This window comes from Aristolochia californica, unplaced genomic scaffold (assembly GCF_029961685.1).
Source record: "Aristolochia californica isolate CCGP_79_NKW_82.1479 unplaced genomic scaffold, dmAriCali1.0.hap1 SCAF_10, whole genome shotgun sequence".
NCBI classification, from domain to species: Eukaryota; Viridiplantae; Streptophyta; class Magnoliopsida; order Piperales; family Aristolochiaceae; genus Aristolochia; species Aristolochia californica.
The window spans coordinates 6,142,420-6,169,256 of NW_027181771.1; the positions used below are offsets into that span (position 1 = coordinate 6,142,420).

At 37.2% G+C, this 26,837-nt stretch overlaps 2 protein-coding genes across 6 annotated transcripts; both read right to left on the reverse strand.

Moving 5' to 3' along the window:
- Window positions 1–860: 860 nt before the first annotated feature.
- LOC137934599 (putative pentatricopeptide repeat-containing protein At2g02150) lies at window positions 861–25,512 on the reverse strand. 5 transcript variants are annotated; one of them, XM_068779054.1, is made up of 9 exons: window positions 25,286–25,512; window positions 21,727–24,268; window positions 9,961–10,037; window positions 9,407–9,843; window positions 9,226–9,292; window positions 8,733–9,042; window positions 7,265–8,127; window positions 7,053–7,153; window positions 861–888 (listed from the first exon to the last, which is right to left on the reverse strand). In XM_068779054.1, exon 2 carries the CDS (start codon window positions 24,084–24,086, stop codon window positions 21,840–21,842), a length of 2,247 nt encoding a protein of 748 aa, XP_068635155.1. In that variant the 5' UTR covers window positions 24,087–24,268; window positions 25,286–25,512; the 3' UTR covers window positions 861–888; window positions 7,053–7,153; window positions 7,265–8,127; window positions 8,733–9,042; window positions 9,226–9,292; window positions 9,407–9,843; window positions 9,961–10,037; window positions 21,727–21,839. The 5 variants fall into 5 exon arrangements, with proteins under 5 accessions (XP_068635155.1, XP_068635148.1, XP_068635139.1 ...); XM_068779047.1 differs by lacking the exon at window positions 861–888 and having other exon boundaries at window positions 6,504–7,153; window positions 8,733–8,830; window positions 8,959–9,042; XM_068779038.1 differs by lacking the exon at window positions 861–888 and having other exon boundaries at window positions 6,504–7,153.
- LOC137942837 (uncharacterized) lies at window positions 7,543–8,104 on the reverse strand. Its single transcript, XM_068788570.1, has 2 exons — window positions 7,944–8,104; window positions 7,543–7,897 (listed from the first exon to the last, which is right to left on the reverse strand). The coding sequence occupies exons 1-2, from the start codon at window positions 8,102–8,104 to the stop codon at window positions 7,543–7,545; spliced, it is 516 nt and encodes a 171-aa protein (XP_068644671.1).
- Window positions 25,513–26,837: the final 1,325 nt, after the last annotated feature.

Here is a 26,837-nt window from a genome sequence, read left to right on the forward strand (position 1 = left end):
TTATCAAATCACATTTAATAAACATTCAAAACCTAAGTTCAAACTATAGAAAAATTAAATTTGAAAATGACGGATCACTCCCCTTCTCCTTCCTCTCGCTCGGGCTGCAGACTCGTTCTCACGGGTGCTGCAATGTCCCAAAATCAATGGCTTCGGGTTGGCAAGAGTGAGTGGCCGGAGGTAGAAATGACGCCGGCGACGAAGGTTGAAAGCCGACGGACGGAGGTAACGTCCGGCGAAGAACGAAACAGAGATGAAGTTCTCTAACCGGCTCTCTCGAGTCTCGGTCGGAGTCGGAGGCGCTCCGGGAATGGTCGAAAATACGTAACCGACGCCGGAGGATGGTCGGAAAGCGGAAGTGGCACCGGAGAAGCCCTCTCGGATCACTTCTCGGTCTAGCGAGCGACGACTATCGAACTCACCTCGACGGAGACTCTCTTGAGCTCTCCTCGGGTTTGTTCTCGGTTACTGGACGGTGGTGGACGGCGGTGGACGACGGTGGACGACGGTGGCGCGGCGAAAGACAGTGGCCCGGCGAGCGACGGTGGGAAACTCCTCTCGGGTCTCCCCTGTTTCCGGTGCTCTGTTCTGGCGAGCAGAAACTGTCGAACTCACCTCGACGGAGACTCTCTCGAGCTCTCCTCAGGTTTATTCTCGGTTGCTGGACGGCGATGGACGGTCCCCTGTTTCGGTCGACGGTCGATGCTCTGTTTTCTCTTCACACTCGTCTCTCGGGTCTCCCCTCTCAGGTCTCCCCCCTCCTCTTCGTTCGACGCTCCCTCTCTCCTTTAATACCATCTTATTTATTTTAAAACGATTTGACCTAAAAATCACCTCCATTTCACTAAGGGCATTTTGGTAAATATCTCCTTCTCCACCAAAATTCTCCTGAAATTCCATAATTAAATCTATAAAAAGCATTTCAGGAAGAAATAAACCTTAAAAACAATGAAATATAATTCAGGAGAGAAAAATATGCAATATCGACAGTAATTAATGCCAAATTCAATAAATGCTCATTTCATTTGAAAACCGATAAATAACCACCTATAACACAATTATAAAGGTTATTCTATTATAATTAACTTAGTTCTCATGTCAGAATATGACATCTATCAAATACTACTGTGCATTTGTTGGGTGCTGTGTTATACCATGTAGATAGTGTTTGTTCTTCCATCTACTCAATTCTCTGAAGATCCACCTTTCTTCCCTACATGATTACATGACTTGGATGAATCATAAGATCCACTAGTTCAACAGAATTGTTACAAAGGGTGTGACAATAGGACAGTGAACTACTAGGAAGATCAACTGGGTGAAACTTCTGACCCACGACCACATACATCATCCGAGTAAAACTTGCAGATAATGTAAATTGCTGACCTGAGTTCCTAGACAAACTAATAATTTAAATGAGAGGTACAGGAAAACATTGGGAGGGGGAAGGCATTAATCCATACCCAAGTTTTTTTTCACTAGAACCCTGATTTACTTGAGAGCTTTAAAGATAAACACAGAAAAACATCAAGAGACAAAACTTCCTCAGAAGTTCTTGTTGAATAGCAGATATGGAAGAGTCTTATATGACTCTCACATTAAGAAGTTTCACAAAACCAGAATTAATATAAAATTTTACAAGAGTCTCACAAGAAGAAGCCTCACAGAATAGTCTTAGTTAAAGGTGTTTTAGATATATTAATCTCCCATTTACTTTCAATTGTTCTAGGATTTATCTTTTAGTATTTAATTTTGGGTGTACTTGGGATAATAATAGTTTAATTACAATTGGATTCTACTTGTTTCCTCTATTATAAATAGAGACTCATTGTACTCAAATTACAACAAGTTAGTGTAAGTATTTTTCTTTTCCAAAAATTTAACATGGTATAATAGTGGGTTCTGTGAGTTGACTTGGTCAACCCACAAAGATAATGTGATCATTTTCTGAAATATCATTTCTAGTAATTTAGATTCGTATTCAATATTTTTTTACTTTCTTTCCTGTCCCAGTACCCATTGTTTTCTTGGTCCTCGCACCTCCATATTGAACATTTCATACTGCAAATTATATATTGACAAAAAAACTTAGAGTTTAATTTCCAATTCAAAAAGAACTATAGTAATCAGAGTTTTCTACAAAGAGAATCGATATTTTAAGCAGCAAAGGTCAGACTACAAGAAATGCTTGAAAATCAGCAGAAAGTTTTAACTTTTGAGCCATTGTATACCATTAAGAACGAAAGTTTATATGGAAAATTATACGTCAAAAGAAAGATCTATAAGTTTATTTTCTTACCTATCCAACCAATTCTTAATTTGAGGTTTGTCGAGGGAGATATCGATATCGAAAGAGTCAACGGTCATGCTGACCAAAAAAGAAAAGAGTACTCAATTTGGCTAGATTAAAGAGTCCGAAATCTATCAAATTCTTTCTCTCAAAAGATGTATATTTTATAGAGAAAATTTGGATGAAATGTATCATAGTCTAGTTTTAGGAGGAGAAAATTTCATGTCAATCTGATTTATATTTAAGGAGATATTTGCATTGGAGTCGACAAGGGTCAAACTACCGAATAGAGTAAATCAAGAGGTCATAAAAGATTAAAAAACGAAGGTTTTTATGTCAAATTAGATATCAATTTAAAACTATTTGAGTCTAATTTCTAGAGAAATAAACTGTTTGTAATTCTGAGCTATATTTTTTGAGATATCGATATTAAAAGTTCCAAAGGTTGTTAAAAGACACTCTAGGGGTAGTATGACTAGTAAATAAAGAGAACTTTTATAGAGATGACAAATAATTTTAATTATGAAAGTTGGTATATGTTTTCTCTTGGGTGTATGTCCGCTTTGAAGCATATACCCCTAAGGGCATTATAAACATTGTAAGTACCTTTTTAAAACTACAAATACAACCTCAAGGCATGGGATGGAACACTCAAACCTCTTCCTCTTGGCTCAAATTCATCCATACACCTCTCTCTCTCTTTTCCTCTTTTTTTGCCTCCCTGGTTTCTTCTCTCCTCTTTCCCAAGAGCTAGAGTTATTCTCTTCTCTCATTACCTTGAAATCTCTTGGGTTTATGTGTTGGTCCTAGAAATCAACATGGTATCAAAGTGGGCAGAGATTTGAGGTGAAAAAGGAGAAGAAGATGGAGAAGAGAGGGAGGAAGAAGAAGAAGAAGAAAATTGAGTTTTTCATTTTTGCTTAAGTCTTTCTTTCCCAATTCCTGTTTTTTCATTAAATGTTTCACTCTCTTACCCTATGTTTCCTATAGCAAATTATATAACATTGGAAAAATCTTTGAATCTAATTTCCAACTTAAAAAGAATTGTTGAAATCAGATTTTTCTACAAAGATAAATCGACATATGAATTAGCAAAGATCAAGTAGTCGAAAAGTTTCGTGTAACAACAGAAGCCTCAACTTCCAGAACGGTTTGTACCAACATTAGTTAAAATTTATATTGGAAATTATATATCAAAAGAAAGCTATGTGAGTCTACTTTCTATCCCAATAAATTGTTTTTCAATCAGATTTTTTTAGAGAGAGATATCCACATTAGAAGAATCAAAGGTTATGTTGGTATCCTGTTGCATGCGAAGATCCGATTTAAGCCGAATTTTTTGCTTCAATTTTTGAGTTGCTAATGGTGGTTGAGTTTCCTATTTGTTTTCAAAATCTAGTTAAAATTTTACCAACTTGAGTATCTTTCATTCCTTAAAAGTTTATTTTGTTTGATCTCACATTACATTAGTTTCTTAAGAGAATACTTTCTCATTATAAGTTTAGTTTCCTTTTTGACAAAGTCTGAAAATTTTGAATTAGAAAACTTTGTTTGCTCATTCTAAATTTCAAATATTAGTGTCCTAAATCTCCCTTATTACAGAAATTATTTCTTGAATATTTTTTTAGAAAATTAGTAAGTTGTGTTAAAAAATAATTGCCTTACATGAGAAGTCTATTTTTAGAAAGTTGCCATTATTCTATTCCATCTAAAAAACTTTCTTATTGGGGTTTTTTAAGTTTCCTTAATTATTATATTCATAGAGGAATTATTTTTTTACCTCTAGAGTAAAACTTGGTTACTTTTTATCCTTCTATTGGTTTAAAAGCGCCCCTTTCTTACTTGGAAGTATGAAACATTGTGCGTCTCCTTCCTTTTAAAGTATGATAATTGTTATCTTTTTATTCACACCCTTAATTCCTCAAAGTACTTTATTCTTTCTTCAATTTATTTTTGTTAAAATCACTTCTGAGGAATGCCTATAAACTGACTACCTAAAAAGCATAGGAGTGTATATCCAACATCTAGCTTGAGTCAAGTCTTTTTATTCTTACCCAAGAAGTGTTTTTTGTTTAAGTTACGCTTAAAAAATGAGTAGTGTCTTTGTTGTGCCCTAAAGTTGGGCTATTTTTTCGTCGTTGAAATTGAGCGGAATGTATTTCAGACTATGATCGTTTTGACTAGTGTATGGAACTATGTCGTATAGCTAAGAGTGGTTTTTCTTCTCTCACCATTATGTTGTGCAAACTAGGTCTCTTGGTAAAGAACAACGAGATCCCCAACTTGAGGGGGAGAAGTAGAAAAAGAAATACAAGAAAAAGGCAACTAATAATGAAGAATTTCACGTGTTGGTAATTAAATTTTATGTGCCAAGAATATCCAAGTAAGGGTGAGACAAAATGAGAATAAGATGAAGACTACAAACAAGATATGAACAAGAAAAAATATGAATCAAAGTAAAACAATCAAAATTTTGTTCAAGCCACACAAGATTAGAATTCTTTTCAAGCTCACAAGTTTCTTAACCAAGATTATTTTCAAAGTGGAGTTACAAACACCAGTTTGAGGAGGAGTGTTAAAAGACACCCACGTGTGTAGGGGTGGCATGACTAATAAATAAAGAGAATTTTCATAGAGATGGCTAAAATTCTAATTATGTAAGCAGGTGTATGTCCTCTAATTTTTTTTTTCATTTTGAAGCATGTAACCCTAAGGACATTGTAATCATTGCAAACACCTTCCTACAATTATAAATACAACTTCAAGGCATAGGTTAGAACATTCAAACTTCTTCTTCTTGGCTCAAATTCGTCCATACCCCTTTCTTTTTTCCTCTTCATTGTCTCCCATGATTTCTTCTCTCATCTCTCCCAAGAGCTAGAGTTCCTCTCTTCTCCTTCCCTTGAGATCTTTTGAGTTTTATGAGTTGGTCTTAAAAACCAACAAAAGTCAGTTTTGGCAAAAATCACTCATTTTTCCTATTTTTTCTCCTATTTTCTCTCCATGCATTGAGGTACATTGAGTTTCTTTTCTCCTAAAATCCAATTTTTTGGCCAAAATTTTCTTCTAATTAGAGAATTTTAATCAAACTTAATCATTCCATGATATGCTCATTCAAGGTATGCAATATTTTGCTTCAATGTTGTTTTCAAGTTTTGTATTTTTGTTACTTGGTTGTGTATCTTACACATAGTGTACTCTAAAAAATTGTGGTCACCCCAAAATAAATTATACTTTATTAAGTTTATTAAGTTCTACTATTATAGTCTCCCCTGATTTTCAAAAAAAGAAGAAAAAAAAAGTTACTTTGGAAGTATGAGTGTTGCATAGTCGCCTCATTCCAGTTAAAGTTGTTTTCGTCCAATATTTCTTTGGTTTATCATCTTGTGCTTTTATCACTTTAAAACAATGCCTAGACCCACTACCTAAAAAGTATAAGAGTGTGCCTAACATCCAACTTAAGTCAAGTCTTTTGTTCTTCACCCAATAGGTGATTTATATTTGAGCTACCCTTGAAAAAAGACTAGTCTCTTTGTTGTGCCCTAAAATTGGGCCGTTTTTCTGCTTTCAAAATTGAGAAAGTGTGTTTTAGACTATGACCATTTTTTACTGGTGTATGGAGTTTTGTTCTACATGTAGTAATTTTTATGGTACCAAAATATTCATAAAAAGGGAAGCCAAAAGATGAAGTTTTTGCATTTATGCATAATCTTTTTCAACAAAAGAAAATTGAAGACCAAAAATCCTTTTTATTAAAAGTTAAAGTTATAAACTCCAACTTGAAGGGCAGTGTTAAAGAACAAATAAGGAAAAATCTTATATGACTCTCATAGTAAGAAGTCACACGGAATTAGAATTAATACAATGGAGTCTTACAAGAGGAGATCACACAAAAGAATCTCAATTAAAAGTATTTTAATTATGTTAGTCTTCTATTTATGTTCAATTGTTTTTTTTAATGTTTAACTCTGGGTGTATCTGGGATAAGAGTAGTAATTATAATTGGATTTTACTTGTTTCCTCTATTATAAATAAAGGTTTATTATACTCAAATTACAACAAGTGCAGTATTTCTCTTTTCAAAAAAAAATTAAATAATTTTTGCACTATTTTTTAAAAAACTTTTTTTCATTATGTCTTGGGATGCAAGAGCATTCGGTCTGTCTCCATGAGCAACAATTACTTCCAGCATGATCCATCCATACCAATTTTACAGACCTTTTATAAGCTAACCAAAAGAATTTTACCATTAACCATCCTTACAAAAAATTTCAGAGTACAGTTCAGCTTGGTCTTCTCTGCACGTCAAATTTTCCTGACAATAGCAGTTAAGCAGAGAGGCAGACGAGCAAGACCTCTAAACACAATATGTACAAGCACTGTATGAACAAAATCGCAAGGCTCCTGTATAAACCAAAACTAAGTACTCCTGAGAAAACATTATCAGGCAGCTGTTTTCTCTTTCTCCGATTCTTCTTCATGTCTTTGGTGCAACAAACAAACTACCAATATACTTCATTGCCTTCCAGCATCCATAAAATATCAGAAAATAATAAATGCATGTTAAATTCATCTTACAGAACCATCTCTTTCATTTCACATGGAAGCAAGTGAAATAGTTGAAGGCAGTCATTTGCAAACTTAAGCTATTTAAGCAGCAGCTGTTTTCTATGTTGTATATCAACGCCACAAATTCCCAGCAACCACACAATACATTCAATAGGATGAAACATAGAAGTAAATCACAGAAGATGAAGATTACCATCTAAGTTATTATCTTGCACTGAAAACGGGTTTCATATCTGCTTTAGGCTGTGTTCTCCGTGTGTACTTGATGAGCAAATACCTGGTACTCGCAAGTCCCTACCAACCATGAATATTACCATTACTAAGAAACCAGCAGATGATAGAATCAGAAAGATTTCAGTCTCACTAAAAGGAATGCAAGGAAAAACAATTTAAATTAATATAGACCTGACAAAAGGATTCAGATCCTTCTGTTCCCACTTCTGCCGTTGACTGAAAAATGCAGCAAATCTCTCTGTGGGAGTTGATGGTAGTGACAAGACACTGATCCACGTTTCTACTCCAATCTTCTCGATCAAAACGTCCCCTTCCAACATTTCCAAGCTGGCACTCATACCTGTTGGAATTCTTCGAGCCCATTCATTCATGAAACTCTCCATCTTCTTCTTTCCTTCTCCTAAAACTTATCTGGCGAAATGTTTACAGACCCTCTTTTGATCAAGGCTTCACACAGATTCATCCGCCCTTTCCCCCTTGATTCCGTAAGTCTCTAAACAGTGAAAAGCAAGTACGCGTGAAAATCCATCAGCCCTAAGTGTAGCTACCACTTCATCTTCTTTCAGTGCAGTTAGAGACCATTCATACAAGACCAAATTATGTACTAGTAGTGTTAAAATCTGGCCCATCAACTTCTCAACAACTCTCCAACAGCCACTGATCTCTACAGCTTTTAGTTCTTCATCACTAGCTTGGATTATATTCATGAGATCTTCCCATCGATAGAGACGCCTTTGGTAGTTGCAATCCTCATTTACTTGCTCTTCCTCTTCAGGTCTATAAGGGTTTAGAGCCAAAAGGGTCCTGAGCTAGTCAAGCTCTGGAGCAACATGGACAAGCTCCATATTGCCAAGGGGCAAGTTTGATGACTAGTGCTATGGTAGACAAATTGCCGTGATATGTCTCATCAATAGTGGCATTGGCGGGAGCTTTGAGGAAGGCGGAGTTGGAGTTGCCCAATAAATTTGAGAGCATAGGTTGCCGATGCCGTACACAGGAGAGCCTCCTCATCTTGCTGGTCTCGAACACTTAGCCTGAGAATTAATCAATGGTTAAAACCACGAAAGAAGCAATTGAGAAGGCATGAAAAGTCCCCCTCGCCTCAGTGGCTGAAGGAAAAACACCAGAAGAATTTATGTCATTAAAGACTAAGATGAGCAATGAAGCTACTACCTACGCAAAAAAATTCAATCAAAAGTTTTTCCTTATAAACAAGATTCAGGAGAATTTTAAAGGTTCTCTGCGTTAAATAGCAGTGTGACTTGTAAGAGTGATGATTCCATCTAATAAATGCAGTAGCTTAAGCAAATGCGATATATTTTATCTCCAATTTGGTAGCCGATAATGAACCAACTCTTGCATACAACAAACACCATTTCAGAACACTAGTCATCTGAAGCATTACACAACCCAGGAGCCAAAAATGGTCGGCTTTAGGCTAGTTTTATTCACAGCGTGCGGCCTGAGACGGAATTTGAGTAGTCACCATGGTGAACTGTGAGTCTTAATCTGTAGGTGGCCTTTGCAGAAAACCGATAAAAGGCGAAATTGAAAACTCTAAATGCTTCCATAGACGAGCGGGAGTGTGAAAATGGAAGCACAAACAAACCAGAAAAATTATAGCAAGGGAAAACCATACCGTTGATGAAGAATGTCGAGAAGGAGGTAGTCCTTGACTTCGAGGAGGAGAATTTCATCGGGGGAACCAAAATTGGAGTGTTTTTAAACCTGACATTCCTACAAAGGGGAAGTCAACATAATTTCACAAAGAATAGATCAGAAACTTATTATTTATTTATTTTTATCATTGTTATAATACAATCAAATGGATCCTCAGGACTAGTGAATATCAATCAATCTACTACCTTTACATAAAACAGAGAAAGGTATAGGGATGAAAAGTTTGAAGCTGTCTCAAGGGCATCGCATACAACATCATGAACATCCAACTGCAAAACACACCCAACTGCCATTAGATTCATATTGCCGTCAACTATAACCTGCTTGAAGACAAACCCTATTGTCAACTATCAAGTACTTTACAAGGGAATTAAAAGGAAAGGAAATATTGTGAGCAATAACCAAACCAGAGGACATGAAATTAGAGAACCTAGTATGTGTATTTGACTTACAATTTCTTGGGTTCTACCGGAATCGGATGACAGAAGCCTGTAACGCCTTCTTTGTACCCTCGTGAAGCTACATAAGTATACAAGCACATCACACTCATAAACACTAGAAAGCATATAAAGCAATCCTTGCGCAAATCAGAAACTGAGGGAGAGACTAAGAATGAGAGAATATCAATCATACCAGTACGTAACTGATGCATTATTTATTAATCACAATCAGCAACAGCTCTAACTTGAAATTTGGTGATTCTGACAGAAAACTTGAACTCATATGTGCCAAAATATGAACTTCTCAAACAAAATTTCAAGTCTCAACAGCCAATCACCACAAAATATGTAACCTTAAGTTGCCCTGAGTCGTTGATAAGAAATTGAGTACAGTGACATCAAGGACTTGAAGGCCAATTCATCATCCACTTCTCTACCTCCAATCCTCATCTTAAAAAGCTTTGGAATGTCATATTACAGCTTAGCAGAGCAGTATCTTCTTTTTTTGGTTTCAACCTAAAAAAATACGGCTTTGGTATTTTAAGTCCAGTTTCTAATGGCTTCTGTCTTTCTAATAGCAAAATTTTGTAATAGTTGTTGAAGTCCCTGCAGCAGCCCTCGCTTCTGGGCCTAAAAGGTGTCAATCAGATGACAAAATAGGTAAATAATTAAAAACAACAAAGCAGAGAGTATTTATGAAGCAGAACAGTGCTGTAAATGGTAAGGGCAGTTCGAAGTCTGTCCTACCTGACTGATGATTTTTCCATATTTTATAGTGCCTCCCGTCACTCCATCTTGAGATATTATGGTACCATGGCAAATTTCTGTAGGTTTTCATATATACTAATAAAATCAGAATTTTTTTTGAAAATGAGAATATTTGCTGAAAGACAGACAACTCTAAACAGTTAAACAACATACTGATGCAGCCATACATGGAAATATTTTCTAATTTAGTTATTTATCTTTTTTCCGAAATTTTAAATTCATTTAGATTCTTTTTCAATTAGAAAGTGTCTTTCCCAGGAATTTTTTTTTTTGAACGGTCTTTTTTTTTTTTTTACTTTAACAGTTTCCTATTCCAGTACTTTCTTTTGATCAGCAGTCTCCTAGTTGATAGTAGTTCACTATGTAAGGTGATAGTATTTCAAAAGAAAGTAGATGGACAAAAGAGAAAAAGGCAGGCAGTGCAAAGGCTCCTAGCACCACAGAATCCACCAACACAATCAAATCATGTGCTTCTTTGAAGAAGAAAAGACAGATCATCCTTCCTCCCTCCCTCCCTCCCTCCATGTCGGTTCATCAGGTAAAAGTCTGGACAAACAACTCAGGCAAATGACAAATCGTTCCCCAATTTATTTGGAGAAATATTTGTATACATCAAAGAAGAGAACAGGTACTTTGGAACCTAAATCCGGCCTCTCAGATGAAGATGCCAGCAGACCTGATTTTTACAGCCTAGTAATCATAAGTTAGGGGTCATGGTGAAGGTAGATTCAGAAGTGAGCAGTAAATGGCTTCTTTCTCCTACAACCTCTTTTAAGATAGCGTGCAACTCCATTATGGAACCAGCTCAGCTTTCCTTGAAAGCTTTTCTGCACCTCTTTTTTATGTGCTTACAAGGAAAGAATCCCTTACAAGGAGTAGAGAGACGCATTGTGGAAAACAAAATGATGCAAGTTCTGTGGGAACAATAGTAAAAGTGCCACCACACTTAGCTCCATGGACAAATAAGTTGCAGAAAGTAGGGCACAGTTTTTGACAAATTCGGTATGAAGCTTGGTTGCTATTCACAGTTCCTAAATTCCTTTTTCAAGGTCACCTACGAACTTTGTTGTCAAACCAACCTCCGTACTGGTGTCATTGCACCCATAGAAAGAAAAGGAGAGAATTTAGAAATTCATCCAGCACAGCTGAAATTCTGATTTACAAATTTCCATCTCTGATCTTCTGGGGAGTGCTACAAACATTTATCGCACCATCTCCTGCCTCAATAACACATACTGGAGATTTGTGGCTTGTTCGTGGAATTTCCAGTACACATCTTGGGAGCTCCTTCCTCATCGCTCCACAAACGTCATCTACGCCCTTTCAAGGAAATCGGAGCACTAAATGGGTTGGAAATAGTCTGACATCATGATCCATTGTCTGTTTGGAAGCACTAGGTGATTCAGCTGATGCACAACTCCCATCCCTAGTTCAAAAAACTAAGCTTCACAAAGATCTCTTCTACTCCTTTCATCTAATTGTCAAATCTGACTCTCCAATTATCATTTGCTGGATGAAGTAAATTAACTGCACGAAGAAAGCTCGAATCTTCCATAACACTTAGAACACATCTTTAAGAAACGCTGGTCTTCGCAACTCTCTTTCAGAGAATTGACAACATGCTTCCAGATCCTCCAAGTGATTGCAGATAATTTAGCTGAAACTGGAGTCATTTCAATAATCCTTTGTTATTTGTTACATGATGCCATTCAACTCTTGATAAAGATGCAATATCAAGAGAAAATAAAAGAAAATAGAAGAGAAACTGAAGTGAGAAGAGAATGGAGAATGCTGCATTGATCAGTCTCAGGAATTGAGACTGATCCTCTTAAATTATATCACTTAAGTTGAAAGAACAGAAATGCCCCCAAGTACAATAGCCCCTTATGACTCTCTCTATACACATCAGATTCGAAGGAAATTTGAAATACAAGCGTATGAAATGTAAAATATCATGCTGGAAGAATATGACACCTACAAGACAATGTCAAATGACCAAAATACCCCTGTGTCTGTATTTCAATACTCCCCCTCAAGTTGGAGGGTGGCCATCAAAAAGTCTCAACTTATTATAAAATCCCATGTGTTCTCACTTTCCAAGAGGTTTAATAAAGATATCTTCGAGTTGCTACGAGGATTTCACATACAGAGTGACCACTTTCCCTTGCATAATAACATCTCTAATAAAATAATACCTAAAAGTGTTTATCATTCTTTATGAAACATTGGGTTATTTACTATGAAGACAGTAGACTAATTGTCACACCTCATAACCATAGGCTCTAGAATAGAGAAACCAAATTCACCAAGATGGACCTAGCCCACATAAGTTTACTGACTGAATGAGTCATTGCCCTATATTCAGCCTTGCACTAGATCTAGCCATTATAGCTTGTTTCTTGTTTTTCCAACTCACCAAGAAACCTCCAACAAAGCAACAATAGCCTATCCATTTTGTAGTCAACACAATCTGCATCAGAGTATCCCAATACATCAACCTTTTCATTTTGAGTATCCATTAGCCCTTTTCCAAGGGCACCATTTAAATACTTTAAAATTCTCTTATCAACTTCTAAATGTACCAATCTCGGATTCTCTATAAACAAACTCACAATTCCCATTGCAAAAGATATATCAGGCGTAGGATAGATTAATTTTCCTACTAGGTGTCTATACTAGGTCTTATCCTTGAGTATGGGACTATGAGAATCATGAATATTAGTATTCACCTCCATGGGAGTCTACACTGGCTTAACACCCAACATTCTTGTACTCTCTCACATGTCTACAGTCTATTTCTCTGAGATAAAACGACTCCCTTCTTACTCCGACCCACTTCAATACCAAGAAAATACTTAAACTGTCCCAGATTTTTTGTTTGAAAATGTGTGGCTAAGTGCCTTTTTACTTCCCCAATTCCTTCGGAGTCATTTCCAAATAAGATAATGTCATCAACATACACAACTAAAATAACAATGTTTGCCTTCCTCATCAGTACAAACACAGAGTGATCACAGTGGCTTCTATAAAACCCAAATCGCATCACCATGCTACTAAAATTTTCAAACCACGCTCTAGGACTTAGTTTAAGCCCATAAATGGCTTTCTTCAACCTGCATACTTTGGTTGTCTCCCCTTGAGTAACATACCCTGTAAGTTATTCCAGGTACACCTATTTTAAGTCACCATGTAGAAACACACTTTTCACATTTAACTGAATTAATGGCCACCCTTGAGTGATTGCCAATGAGATCAAGATATGCACAGGAGTGAGTTGATCAACAAGAAAAATGTTTCAAATACATCCACAGACGCTTATAACCCTTGGTTACTAATCTGGCCTTATACCTCTTAATAGTCCCATTTGCCTTCATTTAATGGTGTAGACCCAGTGGCACCCGACAACAACCACCCCAGAAGGTGGGTCACAGAGACTCCATGTGCCTCTTTTTACCAAAGCATCCATCTCCTCATCCATAGCATGTTTCTACTTAAGCGAAGTCATAGCATCCTGCGCTTAACAAGGAACCGAAAAAGGACATTACAAACACACAAATTGAGAAATAGGATGACGGGTACAAGACCATTGACCTTTCTGAAGGCTAATGGAAAGGTCCAAATTAGATGAAATCGGACCTATTGGCAAAGAGAAAGATGGCTGATCTTGAGAGGCGAGCTCATGTGTTGGAAAGTCAGAAAGCACTGATGGGAGTACTAGATGACGAGATTGTCAACTATATACCAGTAGTGATGGAGAGGTACCTGCAGATGACACATCCATAATTTTTTTGAAATGTTGATAATTTTATTTCAAAGAGAAGGCGGATACATCAAGGCGGATACATCAAGGGAGACCTCCCCTAATAACAAGAGATTGAAGCAAAGGGGGTGGGGGGTGGGGATGACGGGTACAAGACCATTGACCTTTCTGAAGGCTAATGGAAAGGTCCAAATTAGATGAAATCGGACCTATTGGCAAAAAGAAAGATGGTTGATCTTGAGAGGCGAGCTCATGTGTAGGAAAGTCAGGAAGCACTGATTTGAGTACTAGATGACGAGACTGTCAACTATATACCTGTAGTGGTGGAGAGGTACTAGCAAATGACACATCCATAATTTTTTTGGAATGTTGATTATTATTTTTCAAAGAGAAGGCGGATACATCAAGGGAGACCTCCCCTAACAACAAGAGATTGAAGCAGCGGGGGGGGGGGGGGGGGGGGGGGTGTTTAAGATAGGAACTGGGTTATCCACACAAGGTTCAGACTAAAACCAGTACTGTAGAAGATGCAAAGTACGGTGTATTCTCAAAAATTGTAACATCAAATGAAATAAATCTTTCTTTTAATTGGATCATGACATTTGTATCCCTTCTGGTAACATGAATAACCCAAGAACACACTTAACAACTTGAGGAGACAACTTATCAACAATTTTTTTTTTTTTTTGAAAAAGACAACTTATCTACAAATGTATTGAATAAACGGATAAAACAAGTAGATCCAAAGACCCGATGAGTGATATCAAATAACTTACACAGGTTTTAATATATGCATAGGTACCCGCACTTGTAAAACAGAGGAAGACACGTGGTTAATCAAATAACATGATGTTAACATTGTGTCTCCTCAAAAAGACTTAGGAACATTCATATGAAACAATACCGTATAGGTCACTTCAAGTAGATGTCAGTTTTTACGTTTACAACCCCGTTTTGCTGGGAAGACACAAAAATTGATGAGTAATTCCACGTAAAGCACAAAAAGATGAAAACCATTGACTAAGAAATTCAAGCTCATTATCAGTACAAAAAAATATTAACACGTGCACCAAACTGATTCATTATTTCATTAAAGAAAATCACAAATATATCAAAGACTTCTGATTTTCTCGTGGAAGATGCAACCATGTAACTCAACTAAAATCATTTATGAAAGACACAAAGTACTTAAAACCAAATGGGTTGGGAATCTACATGGACCCATATATTAGAATGAATCAACTCAAAAGGGCGAGAACTGCGACTAAAACTAATTGGAAGACTAGATCTATGATGTTTTCCCAATTGACACGACTCACAATCAAACGAAACATCAGCAGGCAAGGATAGAAAGGACTGACAAAGTTTTGCTGGCAATGGATGCCCCCTGCTAGGGGTGGCATCGAACTGAGCCGATTCGCGAGCGGCTCGAGCTCGGCTTGGTTCCGGCTCGGTTTGATTAGATTTACTAGATCCAGATAAGGCTCGTTTAAGTTAACAAACCGAGCTCGACCAAACCATGGTTCGGTTCAAAAGCTCGCGAGCCGGCTCGTTAACTTAACGAGCAGCCCAGGATTTAGGGAGATAGGGAGGTGGGTAGAGGTGGCATCGAACCGAGCCGGTTCGCGAGTAGATCGAGCTCGACACAGTTCGACTCGATTCGGCTCGACTAAACCAGATCTCGAATCAAATTCAAGATCGGGTTTCCGACTCATTTAAGTAAACAAGCCGAACCCGAATGACACTCGGTTCTCACGAACCGGCTCGTTTATTTAAACCCAAGGTGAAGATACAGGACGGGACTGAAAGAGACCTCTCTAGCCGGGACCGAAGGAGGAAAAGCGAAAGCTCCTCCCCCTTCTACGCGAACACTCCCCCTTCTCCGCGAACACTCCCCCTTCTCCGGCTCGTGAACGCTCCCCCTTCTCCAACTCGCGAACGCCGAAACAAGAACCGAGAGGCCAAAGCCAGTGGGACGATCATGCATGCCTTCTCCAGTTACAGGTACTTGCCCCCCTTCTCCCTTGTCGTGTCTCTTTTTCTTTCTTCCTGTAATCGCCTACTGGAGCATTGTCTTTTATTTTTTTAATGGTGTATGAAGTTCTGCTTGGGAGCTTGTTCCGGCTGCGTCAAACCAAATCCGGGATGGTAAGGAGGAAACCCAGTATTCGCTTTTGTTCCTGTTTTTCCATCCCGAGAAAGCCTATTTGCTTCTGTTCCCGTTTTTCCACCCCGAGAAAGCATCACTGACTGACCTTCATTTTTCCGATCTCTTCTTTGCCCTTGAGCTACAACCTTCTCTTAGATTACTTTGATTTTCATCTTGTTTTTCAAGTGGCGAATATCTTGTTCCCTTTTACAGAAATAAAAATCTTGTTCCCTTTTACATTCTCTCAGATTTTTCTGTTCGTTTTTTTATTAGGCTCTATGATTTTTCTGTAAGTTATGCTCTACACTGTTTTTTTCTCAAATAAATGAGCAATCCTTATTGATTGCATCACGATATATGTATTTGTTATAGTGCCGACCACTTGTTTGATAATATGTGCATGTGAAAATCGTCAGGCTAGAATATCATAATCTCTTTAACTGTGATACAAATGTCTTGTTCCCTGCATGAGTGTATTGTTCCAAACCTGACCAAGGAGATACAAGAAAAGTGAGAAGTAACGCTGAGCTTTAGATGTTATGATAAAGGTACCTCTCTCTATATACTGCAATTGCGTATAACAAACATGCATACTCCAAATTTAAGTCATATAGGAAAATAAGACTTGATGGATTTTTCAAGCCAACCGTAAACTAGCATTACCCCATCCTAATGTAAGGTGTTTAAGACATAAATGTATACTAGATTATATTTTTTTTGTTTGGGTGATTGTAAATTTGATATCGATATTACATTTAAATTTTGTGTTTGATTATTGAATAAAGTTTATGCATACTATTATGTTTTGTTTATGAACAATTTTATGCAGAGTGTATAGACAATTTTATATAGGATTAATGTATAAGAGGTCATGCCAAATTTTAGTAGTTTAGAGCTCAAACTCAGTTAAAATTCTTGGCCTCGAGCTCAAGTTCTAAATATTTAAATCAAGCCTAGCTCGAACATATGCAGGTTCGAGCTCAACTCGACTCGATGCCACCCCTACTCTTATCTACTGATTGGAGTCATTTATTCCGTAGACTTTAGCAACAAATCAATGTGGATTATTAGCTGACCAGGCATACCTCTCCCCTGGCACATGCCCAATTTTATGCAGGAATCATGTACATAGGTCATGCCCAATTTTATGTAAAATGTATGCATAATTTTATATACAGTTTATTTGACATAGTATTTTTTGCAAAGTTTTAAATGTATGTTGGAGCTCGAACTCAGTTAAAATTATTGGGCTCGAGCTCGATAAAAAATTTAGGCTTGAGGCTGGGCTCGGCTCGAGCTCGGGTTTGAAATATTTAAATCAAGCTCGGCTCGAGCATAGGCAGGTTCGGGCTCGGCTCGGCTCGGCTAGATGCCACCCCTAGCCCCAGCTACAAGTACCACAAGAGGGGATATTCCTTTGCAACTAGTGAGTCGGTGTAGTAGAGACATCATCTAGCAAATAAAGCCCGCCCTTTTTATGTCCTCAACCAATTGTCCTCTTTGTCTACAAGACGTAGGAGAGAATGTTACTGAACAATAGAAAGATTTAAATACGCGACTAACAGAAAGTAAATTAACAGCAAGTTGTGAGACAAATAGAACTGAATTCAACGACATGTCTTAAGTGGGTTGTACAATACCTTCCCCACGAATTGGATTGAAAAGGACTAATGGACTGAAATAAGGACTCCACACCTAACATTGAGTAGAGGCTCCTAAATCGATGATCCAGGAGGGAGATTGGGAAACATATAGTGTTTGTATTCCTGTGCTAACCATTGTGGCACTAGTTGAGGTAGAGGTATCTAGCTCAAGCGTAGTAGAGGCAATAGTCGTAGCAGTGGTCAACTGACCCAATCTCTGAAATAACTGCTGAATTTCTTTCTAAGGATCCGGATAGTAGAGTTAGTCCAAGCAAATTTTCCAAAAATTTTCCAACATTTATCAAAAAAATGATTGGCCCTCCGATACATTTCTTATCCCCTCTGTCACTGCAACCACATCCACAAAGCAGAGGAATCTCGCCCATGAGCTCTACTATAACTCCCACGACCTCAGTTAAGAGCCATGCATTTTTCTCACTCTTGCCAGCCACTACACCTTCAGCATGTATTAGTCGGTTAAAGGCTTGTTCCAATGTAACCACAACTCAAAATTTGATCACTGAAATTGAGCTTCATGCTATTAACAAACCAAGTCATTACTTGGTTATCTTCTGCCTCCCAGTGTTCAATGATGGGGGTAGAAGGATCATCCTTGATGTACTTTACTTTCCGTTTGGCTTTCAGGAACATAAGAACTGAATAAAACCAGTTCACATAGTTTGATCCATTTAACTTAATGGAAATTAATCTATATGGAACTTGAATCCTTACTATCAGACCCCTCAAACTGTATTAGGGCAGCAATTTGTCTGATAGAATCAGCCATTCAAACCTTTCAATATGCCTCAAATGAACTCAATAAGATGTCCCAAATAAGCTTCTAAGTCAAGGGAGCAACTCTTTCAATTTCCCAAAATTAGGTTGTGGGTCTCACACTTCAAATCAGGACATACCAACTCCAAATCTCGCAGCAATACACCAATTTATCTTCAATTAAGTAAACAAATATCACAACACAGCATTAACACCACAGACAGTATGATGATGCAGGCAGATCTATAATGATGCATGACCTGTAATGGCTCAATCGGCAGCAGTAGCCATCAACCAAACGGTTATGGCTATAAAAAAAAAAAAAAAAAAAAAAAAAAAAGATGAACCTTTACTCTACCAGTAGCAAAATTGAGTGGATTCCTTCCTCTAGGGTTGAGAAATCTGGGAATAGAACTCAGGTCTTGAATAAAAAATTCTAAGAATGGACGTCTGCTCTGATACTATGATAAAGATGTAATATTAAGAGAAAATAAAAGAAAAGAGAGAAAAATCTGAAGTGAAAAGGGAGAATGGAGAAAACAGTAGGGAGAATGCTGCATTGATCAATCTCGGGAATCAAGACTGATCTTCTTAAATATATCACTTAAGTAATTTAAGTTGAAAGGACAGAAATGCCCCTGATTACAATAACCCCTACAACTCTACTATAAAGATCAGATTCGAATAAGATTTGAAATACAAATGTATGAAATGTAAACTATCATGCTGGAAGAATATGACACCTATATTACAATGTCAAATTACCAAAATACCCCTGTATCTGTATTTCAACTTCTAATCTTCTACCGGAGCTTGAGGGTTTCCCTCCATCCTTTTCCTTTTCAGTTCCTTTAATAAAGGAGAATTTCTCTTTTTCAAAAAAAAAAAAAAAAAAAAAAAAAGGAAAAGAATCTCTGATAATGGGTCTTGAATAGGTGCAAGTGGGTAATCTGTAGGTCACTACCAGGAATGAAGCTGAACAACTCATTCCTCTGAGTAGTAGTTGTTAAGTTGGTTCCAAGGCCTATCCCAAAATGACTAGCCAACTTAGGAAACCTCTTGCCCAACTAATAAACTCAAGATCTTTGTACTCACTAATCCATGTGGGACTATTCCTTAACACTCCTCTCACGTGTAGACCCTCTTTTGTGGCTCTATAGGTGGATAATTTAGGTGTAGGCCCTCTTTTGTGGCTCTACAAGTGGATAGTTTAGGTTTAGGCCCTCTTTTTGTGGCTCTACAAGTAGATAGTTTTTAGGTGCAGGCCCACATATGAGTACCTGCTCTGATACTATATTAAGTTGGTTCCAAGGCCTATCCCAAAATGACTAGCCAACTTAAGAAACCTCTTTCCCAACTAATAAACTCGAGATCTTTGTACTCATTAATTCATGTGGGACTATTCCTTAACAGTAGTAAAAGATAACCTAGTTAGTTCATAGTAGTGCTACAAAACCTAAATTGGACCAGTCGGTTGAACTGGGTTCAAACGGACCCAATCCCTTGTCCAGGATGGTGTTTATAACATTGCTTCATAGTGCACATTCACAATATAATATGTACAGATGCCAATTCTTTCTGTTTTGTACTATATAATTGCAAATAAAACAACACAAAACAGAGACGTGAAAAAGGTGACATTGGCTCTTCCTGCACCAATTGGTGGGGGCACATGGTCAAAGGGGGACTCAGGAACTGGGATAGGGCAATATTATGTTATACCATTGCCCTAATTGCCTTTGCTAGGCCAGGTGCTTGTAGTCTGTGGGAGAAGAAACTTGGACTGGACAACCAGCTGTTATAGACGCTAGTCGGCAAAAGAGGAATTCCATTGCAGTTGGCACAAAAGTGCCCAAATGTATATGTTCCTGCAACAGACATCCTTGAGCTTGATTTACCGAGAAGATACTTTGATTTAAGCCAAATTATTCAAAAGATAGCTCCTTTAACTAATGCTACAACACTCCAATAAAGCAAAGAAAATGAATTCTTCCTTTCCTCGTGTTCCAACTCCAAAATATTCTGAACTTGAGGAACAACTTTTCAACAATAGGCAGATTCTTGTTCAAGTTGTGATTTAAGCAACTCAAAGCACAATTTGGTCTAGTCTTTGATCCATCTTGTCAAAGCAATTGAGAGTAAATACTCAACAAATTCCATACAAGCACCACTGGTTCAGATTTCTTTGATACATGTCAATGCACATAATTGTGTTTTGTTAGGAAAAATCTAGTGGTTATTAGTTAGGAATGGCCTCCTAACTTCAGCTAGTCATTTTGAGATGGACTTGGACCCAACATTAACATATTATAAGAGCTAGGTGTCTGCCTTCTTGGGCCAAGTTATGCCCTAATTAGGTTAACAAGAAGAATATTAAAGTGACTTTGGAACAGTTAATGCACCAGTTACACAAAATAAAATAATGTGCCCAGACAATGAAATCTGCAGTAATAAAGAAATCAGTAAAAGCAAAAACTTAAAGATAATGAAAAGATTAGCAATCACCAGACCGCCTAAAACTAAAATGATCATCTTAAGGGAAAAAACACATAAAGCTCTCTTTCCAACATGAGAAGTGGACAAGGGTGAATTTTGCAAGACTTCCATCAAAATAATGCATGCTATAGTTGACTCAAGGCTAATTCTGTGATCTGGTCGATTTTTCATGAAATTACATTAATGAGGAAAGTGTAAATGAAGTTATGCCATACTTGAAGCTTCTAAACATTCAAGTTAAAATAGAAACCAATTCAAGCATCCAAGAATAATTCTTTTGATAATCCACCTAGATGAAAATCAAAGAAGAAATTGTAACTTTTCACTATAATATAGGTCCTGAAACTGCAGTATTTGATCTAGCCATAAATTTTTACTCTTCTTATTGAGAGGCATTAAAATTTCATTCCTAGTGGACAACTCAATTACACTGCCACTATTATCCATTTTAAGATATTAATGGCTACCACATAAATGCAACCCCATGTCAATCTGATTTAGAAATTACTATCTCATAAAGGATACCTTTTGTGTATCATCGAGCACAATGTTGCAAAGCTCTAACTGAAAGATGTAAACTTATCCCCGCATAAGTAGGGAAAATATCCACAAGAACCATCTACAAACTCTTTTTCTTTTGACTAACCTACTTAAATACCCAAAAAACTCATTTGTCCAAAAACATTTTCAATCAAGCCCATCAAATGACAAATCTATTTATTTTACCTCCCTTTATGGAATCTGTATATGCCATTTGATCAAACTATAATATTTAGTAAACCATCCATGAAAGTTAATGGATGATAACAAAATTTCTTATGCCTTTTTATAAGATGAATGTGTTAGCTGGTCAAAAGACGGAAATGCATTTCATTGAAAATGATATCAGAGAAAGTGCAAGACTTAAAAAACTATGATATTACCTTTTTTGCAGCTGAAAAATCAGTCCAGAAAAATATATATCCAGAACATGTCCATACTGCTGCATCAGCAAATCAGTCAAGAAAACATATAGCAACATGACTGTCCAAACAGGTTAACAAGTTGAACTTGTGGCTGGAAGCATTCTTCTCATTTCATTTTCTAGCTCAAAAGCTTCATCCATGTTTCCTAAATCTTGATACTTCCTGATTAGACAGTGAAAAACAGCTTCATCAAGAGAAATACCCTTTGCAGTCATCTCATCTAGCAGCTTCCTTGCCTCTTTAACATTCCCACCTTGACATAGTCCCCATATTATTGTAGTATAAGCATATAGATCAAGTTCAATCCCATTGTCTGCCATTTTATCCCTTACAAGGAAAGCTTCATGAAGATTTCCCTGCTTCAAATATCCATAAATCAGAGCAGTGTAAGCAATTTTATCTGGAGACATGCCCTTTTCCAAAATTTCATCAAATAGCTCCCTTGCTTCTTCCAGACAGTTATGTTTACCAAGCCCATCGATGAGTGCTGTGTAAACTAACAAATTGGGTTCGATTCCCTTGTTTCTCATCACATTAAAATAGTCAGTAGCTTCCTGTACCAACCCATGTTTATAGAGTCCATCAATCAATGCACAATAGGTCACAACATTTGGAGTTGGACCTGATTCTTGCATTTCTTGAAACACAGTGAGAGCTTCCCTGGGCTTTCCTGCCTTGAGATAAGAATCTATGAGAATTGTTTGTATAACATGATTTATTTTTTCACCTGATCTCCTCATCTCATTTACTAAAACCTCAGCTTCTTGAAGCTTTCCTTGATTGCAGAGACCCCAGATCAGAGTCCCATATAATGACAAGTCAGTTTTCATGCCTCCTTCCCGTGTCTCATGCCATAATTCCATGGCTTTCTCCAGCTTGTCACTTTTAAAATATCCATAAATAAGTGCAGTGTAGGTTAGCTGGTTGGGTGCCACACCTGCCTTCACCATGGCCCTGAAAACTTCATCAGCTTTCTCTACCTTTCCCTCTTTACATAGCCCATCAACTAATGCAGTATAAGTAATGGTATTTAGGCTCAGACCCACATGAATCATTTCATTAATGAGCTTCAGCGCATCATTAAGGTTACCAGCTTTACAATGTCCATCTATCAGAGAAGTGTATGTGATAACATTAGGAGCAAGTCCTCTAACTCTCATGTCCACAAAAAATTTCATAGCCTCCTTAATCATTCCTTTTTTACAAAAAGCATCAATAAAGGTACTATATGTTACAACATTGGGTTTTATTTCACTTTGTTTCATTTCACTTAAATAGCAAAATGCCTTCCGGAGCTGTTCAAATTTACAGAAACAGTTGATAAGAGCATTATAAGTAATCACATCAGGATGACAGCCAGACTCCTTCATTTCCTCTAATAGAAGAACAACCTCATCCAAACTGCCAAACTTTCCATGCCCATCAATAAGGGAATTATATGTAACAACATCTGGTGTGATACCCTTTTTCTTCATTTGCGAAAACAGTTCTCTAGCAGACTCCAGATCCCCAACCTTGCACATAAAATTTATCATTATATTGTAAGTGAAAACAGAGAATGGTATTTTTGCAGCAACCATGTCATCAAAAAACTTCCTCGACAATTCCACGTGATTCGACCTGCTAAGCCTATGTAGAAGATTATTACAAGAATGTGCCTTCGGAAAATGGCATAACTTTGTCATCTTAACAAAGCATTCACTTGCCTCTTCTAAAAATCCCAATTCTGATAGCATACTAAATAATGCATCAAAACCCCCAAATCCTGAAAAGCGGAGTAAGCTCTGGGTCGTTCTTAACATGTCAAATATATCCGAGCTTGCAAAAGGTCTCGACAAAATCAAGAGTTTAAGTGCTTCTTGGGTTTGAGAATACATTCTGGACCCAAACAATATATGGATGATAATACAACATGACTCCAGCGTGTGACTGAAGCCCTTTTGCTTTGCTGCAAAATTAAAGAATTTGAATGCCAGAGCTGCGTCTTCTTTTAACTCTATTAAAACCTTAGAAACTTTTGCTGGTGACAAAACTGAAGTGAATAAACTACTTACATTCACATTGTCATACTGTTCTTCTTCGATGACTTGGCTTACCATGTCCTTGTTTATATCTTCCCAAAATTTATTAGAATGTGTTTCATGTGAACAGATAAACCGGATTGAACACACAATGCTAGTGATGCACAGGAGATCGGGAAAGTAGCAGTGCCTTCCAGGTAGATGATGAAAAGGATGATGACGGCAATGAATTGATCGAATAGGGGCAATAGAATATCTTAATCTGATGCCTTGAAGATGCCGCAAGTAAATAAGCATTTTTCAAGTCAAGAACCAGCATCAAGCTGCATCATTCTCAATCATTACCCCATGATATTTTATTTTGGACTATGCTGAGGTGCAAAAACAACAAACTCTAGTCTTGAAAATTTTAGAGTATCCAGTTCTTTGTCTCTCAGCTTCTTCCATGGCGCTACCAAGAGTTTACATGTTTCAATACTCTGTACACAAGATTGAACAATTAGTGTTAATGTCGTGTGTTTAATTGGGTCCAACCAGCAGCTAAACCGGTATGATGTCATACATAAGAACTTTTAAAATTAAAAATCAACAGAATGATTAAAAAATAAAAGAATACAAAATATAGGCAAGAAATTTTAAACAGACCACCATGAGTTAGCATTTTCTATAGATGAAAATGTACTGCTAGAATGGAAGGCTAAGTTGCTGACAATGACATTACAAGAGCGAAGGCTTGTCTCAGTTCTCTATTCCCGTAGCCTTCCATCTGCAACTAATATTATTTAATGAAGGTTCAGCCTGCTGCTAGTTTGGCTCATGCATTCTTCAGCAGCATCAAGTTGGTGTCCTACAACAGCCTTCATTGGAGATCAGAAGTATATTGTAGGTAAACTTCACACATGGGTAAAGTCACTGCTGGGAATGAACAAGGTGATGTAGGATCATTTAGAAAGAAAAAACGAATGTTGTCGGCATAAAGCCTTATATGTCCCAAAAGAACCATCTTCATAAACTAGGAGTCAAGGTGATGCTATCAAAATACTCGTTCTGAGACATAAGAGTCCAGGCAATCCAACCAAAATAATCGTTTTGAAACATAACAGTCTAGGTAGAACAATAAAAATAAACGTTTCAAACAGATTGTCTCTTCTAAGAACGGCAATCACTGGGAAAGCAGAAAATTTTCATTCAACAGCAATATTGAAGTCCAAGCATAGGAAAGAAAGCATAGATAACTGCAAGATATTTAAGCGTATACTGCTCAGTAACTCAATACCAAGGTGCACCGATACTCAATAGTCGAGGAATGATTCTCTGTTCCGTTAAAGAAACGGTTGAAAACAAAACTACCTCAAGAAAAAGAATATCATAGAAAAGGAAAAAAAAAAACTTTAGAACAATAAATCGAACTCGGGAAATGAGACTAAGATCACACCAACTCAATAACAGCAACCGGGCGGAAAACAAACAGTAAAGGCAGAAGAAAAAATACTTACTGGAGAAAGGAAACCATTGGTGATTGAGCTCTCATTTTGTTCCGATAGGGAATTTGAGTATGCTGGTTAAGACTTGAGAGTTGAATAGCAGTCGAACGTCGCCCCTCGATTGCTACCGTTCCCTGCAGCTGGCTAGGTCAGGAAAGAAGCAACAAACAGCAACAGAACCGGTTGGATGGTTCCGTGGTTGAACCGCGTCCAGCCTTCTACCTTCCCTGGTTTAGGGATCGCAGTTGGAAGGGCAGGTTGTAAGAAACCTAACCTAGCTACATAGCCCATCCTCACCTCGCCCGATGACAGGTTAGTAAATTAATGTTAATCTTGTACGTACTTTGCACTATATAGTAATTTTGAAATATAATAACATAAGATTTACAAAATTTAAATAAAATTAAAAAGATTTAACGGTATTGATAGAACGTAAATCTTTTTTTATTAAAAGCTAATTTTGAAGTTAGGGAGGTGAAATTGGGATTTCTATAAGAGTGAAATAGGGATTTTATATGTCTTAGACACCAGACAAGGAAAAGAAGGGGTGCAAGCCTCTTACGGATATTTTTAGTATTTTTTGCAAAAAAAAGTCAAAATTGGTCAATAAGAGGAGTCTTAGATTAAAAAGTCTTGTTTTTAGTATGATTCTTAGTTGGAGTTCTCTATTAGGAGTTTTAATTACTCTCCTACTATGACTTTGAGTTTTCTAATTGATGAATGTTGCACGACACCTCAAGTGGCATTAAAGTAATAACCTTTACTTACGTTAAAGAGGTGGCATAAAGAGTAATTAAATGTTCTTCTCATAAGGATGACACAAGGGTGTAATTAAAGAAGATGATATATGTCTATTTCTGTCTTTTCTTTTTGAAACCTTGTATCTCTAAGGACATTGTAGTCATTATAATATTTTTTCATAAACTTTAAATTAGCTCAAGACAAGCGGTAGATGATAAAGTGTTCCCTCTTTTCTCTCAAATTAGTCCTTAGACTTTTCTCTCAAAGTCTCCCACTTTCTCCTCTCCTTAGTTGTCCCTCTCTCTCTCTCTCTCTCTCTCTCTCTCTCTCTCTCTCTTATCCTCTCTTCCTTCTCTCTTTTTTCTTTTCTTCTTCTTCTTCTTCTCATTTTTCTCACCCTCTACTCGAGGATCTTATCATGGGATCCTAAATCCAACATGGTATCAGAGCAATGGATTTAGGTCCCAACATTAAAGTGTTGATTACGTAAGTTTTCATCAAGCTTCATGTATTGTTGTTGGTGAAGCAAAGGATTGACAAACTAGATAAGTGGTTTTATTTTTTTACCTTTCATGAGATGATTTTGATAATGTCTTGATCCCGACAAGAGGTTTACTGATAAAAGATAAGTGTTTCATCTCATGCATGATAATGTCTTGTTCTTGGTTTATTTTTCATGCAACAGAATGATCGGTTTAAGTTTAAGTTGAATTATTGTTGGAAGATAGACCCAAACCTACACGACCAAGGAAGACCCACATATTCAAGAGTGTTGGAAGATGTACCCAAGCCCATAAGATATGGTCCCACCATGATCACGTGA

What these genes read in the sequence shown, in the direction of transcription:
- LOC137942837 (XM_068788570.1), bottom strand. Translation starts at nt 8,104, where the DNA reads ATGAGGAGGCTCTCCTGTGTACGGCATCGGCAACCTATGCTCTCAAAT. An exon ending in GTCATCAAACTTGCCCCTTG is followed by an intron (nt 7,898 to 7,943) that starts GCAATATGGAGC and finishes TGACTAGCTCAG; the next exon opens with GACCCTTTTGGCTCTAAACC.
- LOC137934599 (XM_068779054.1), bottom strand. Translation starts at nt 24,086, where the DNA reads ATGCTTATTTACTTGCGGCATCTTCAAGGCATCAGATTAAGATATTCT.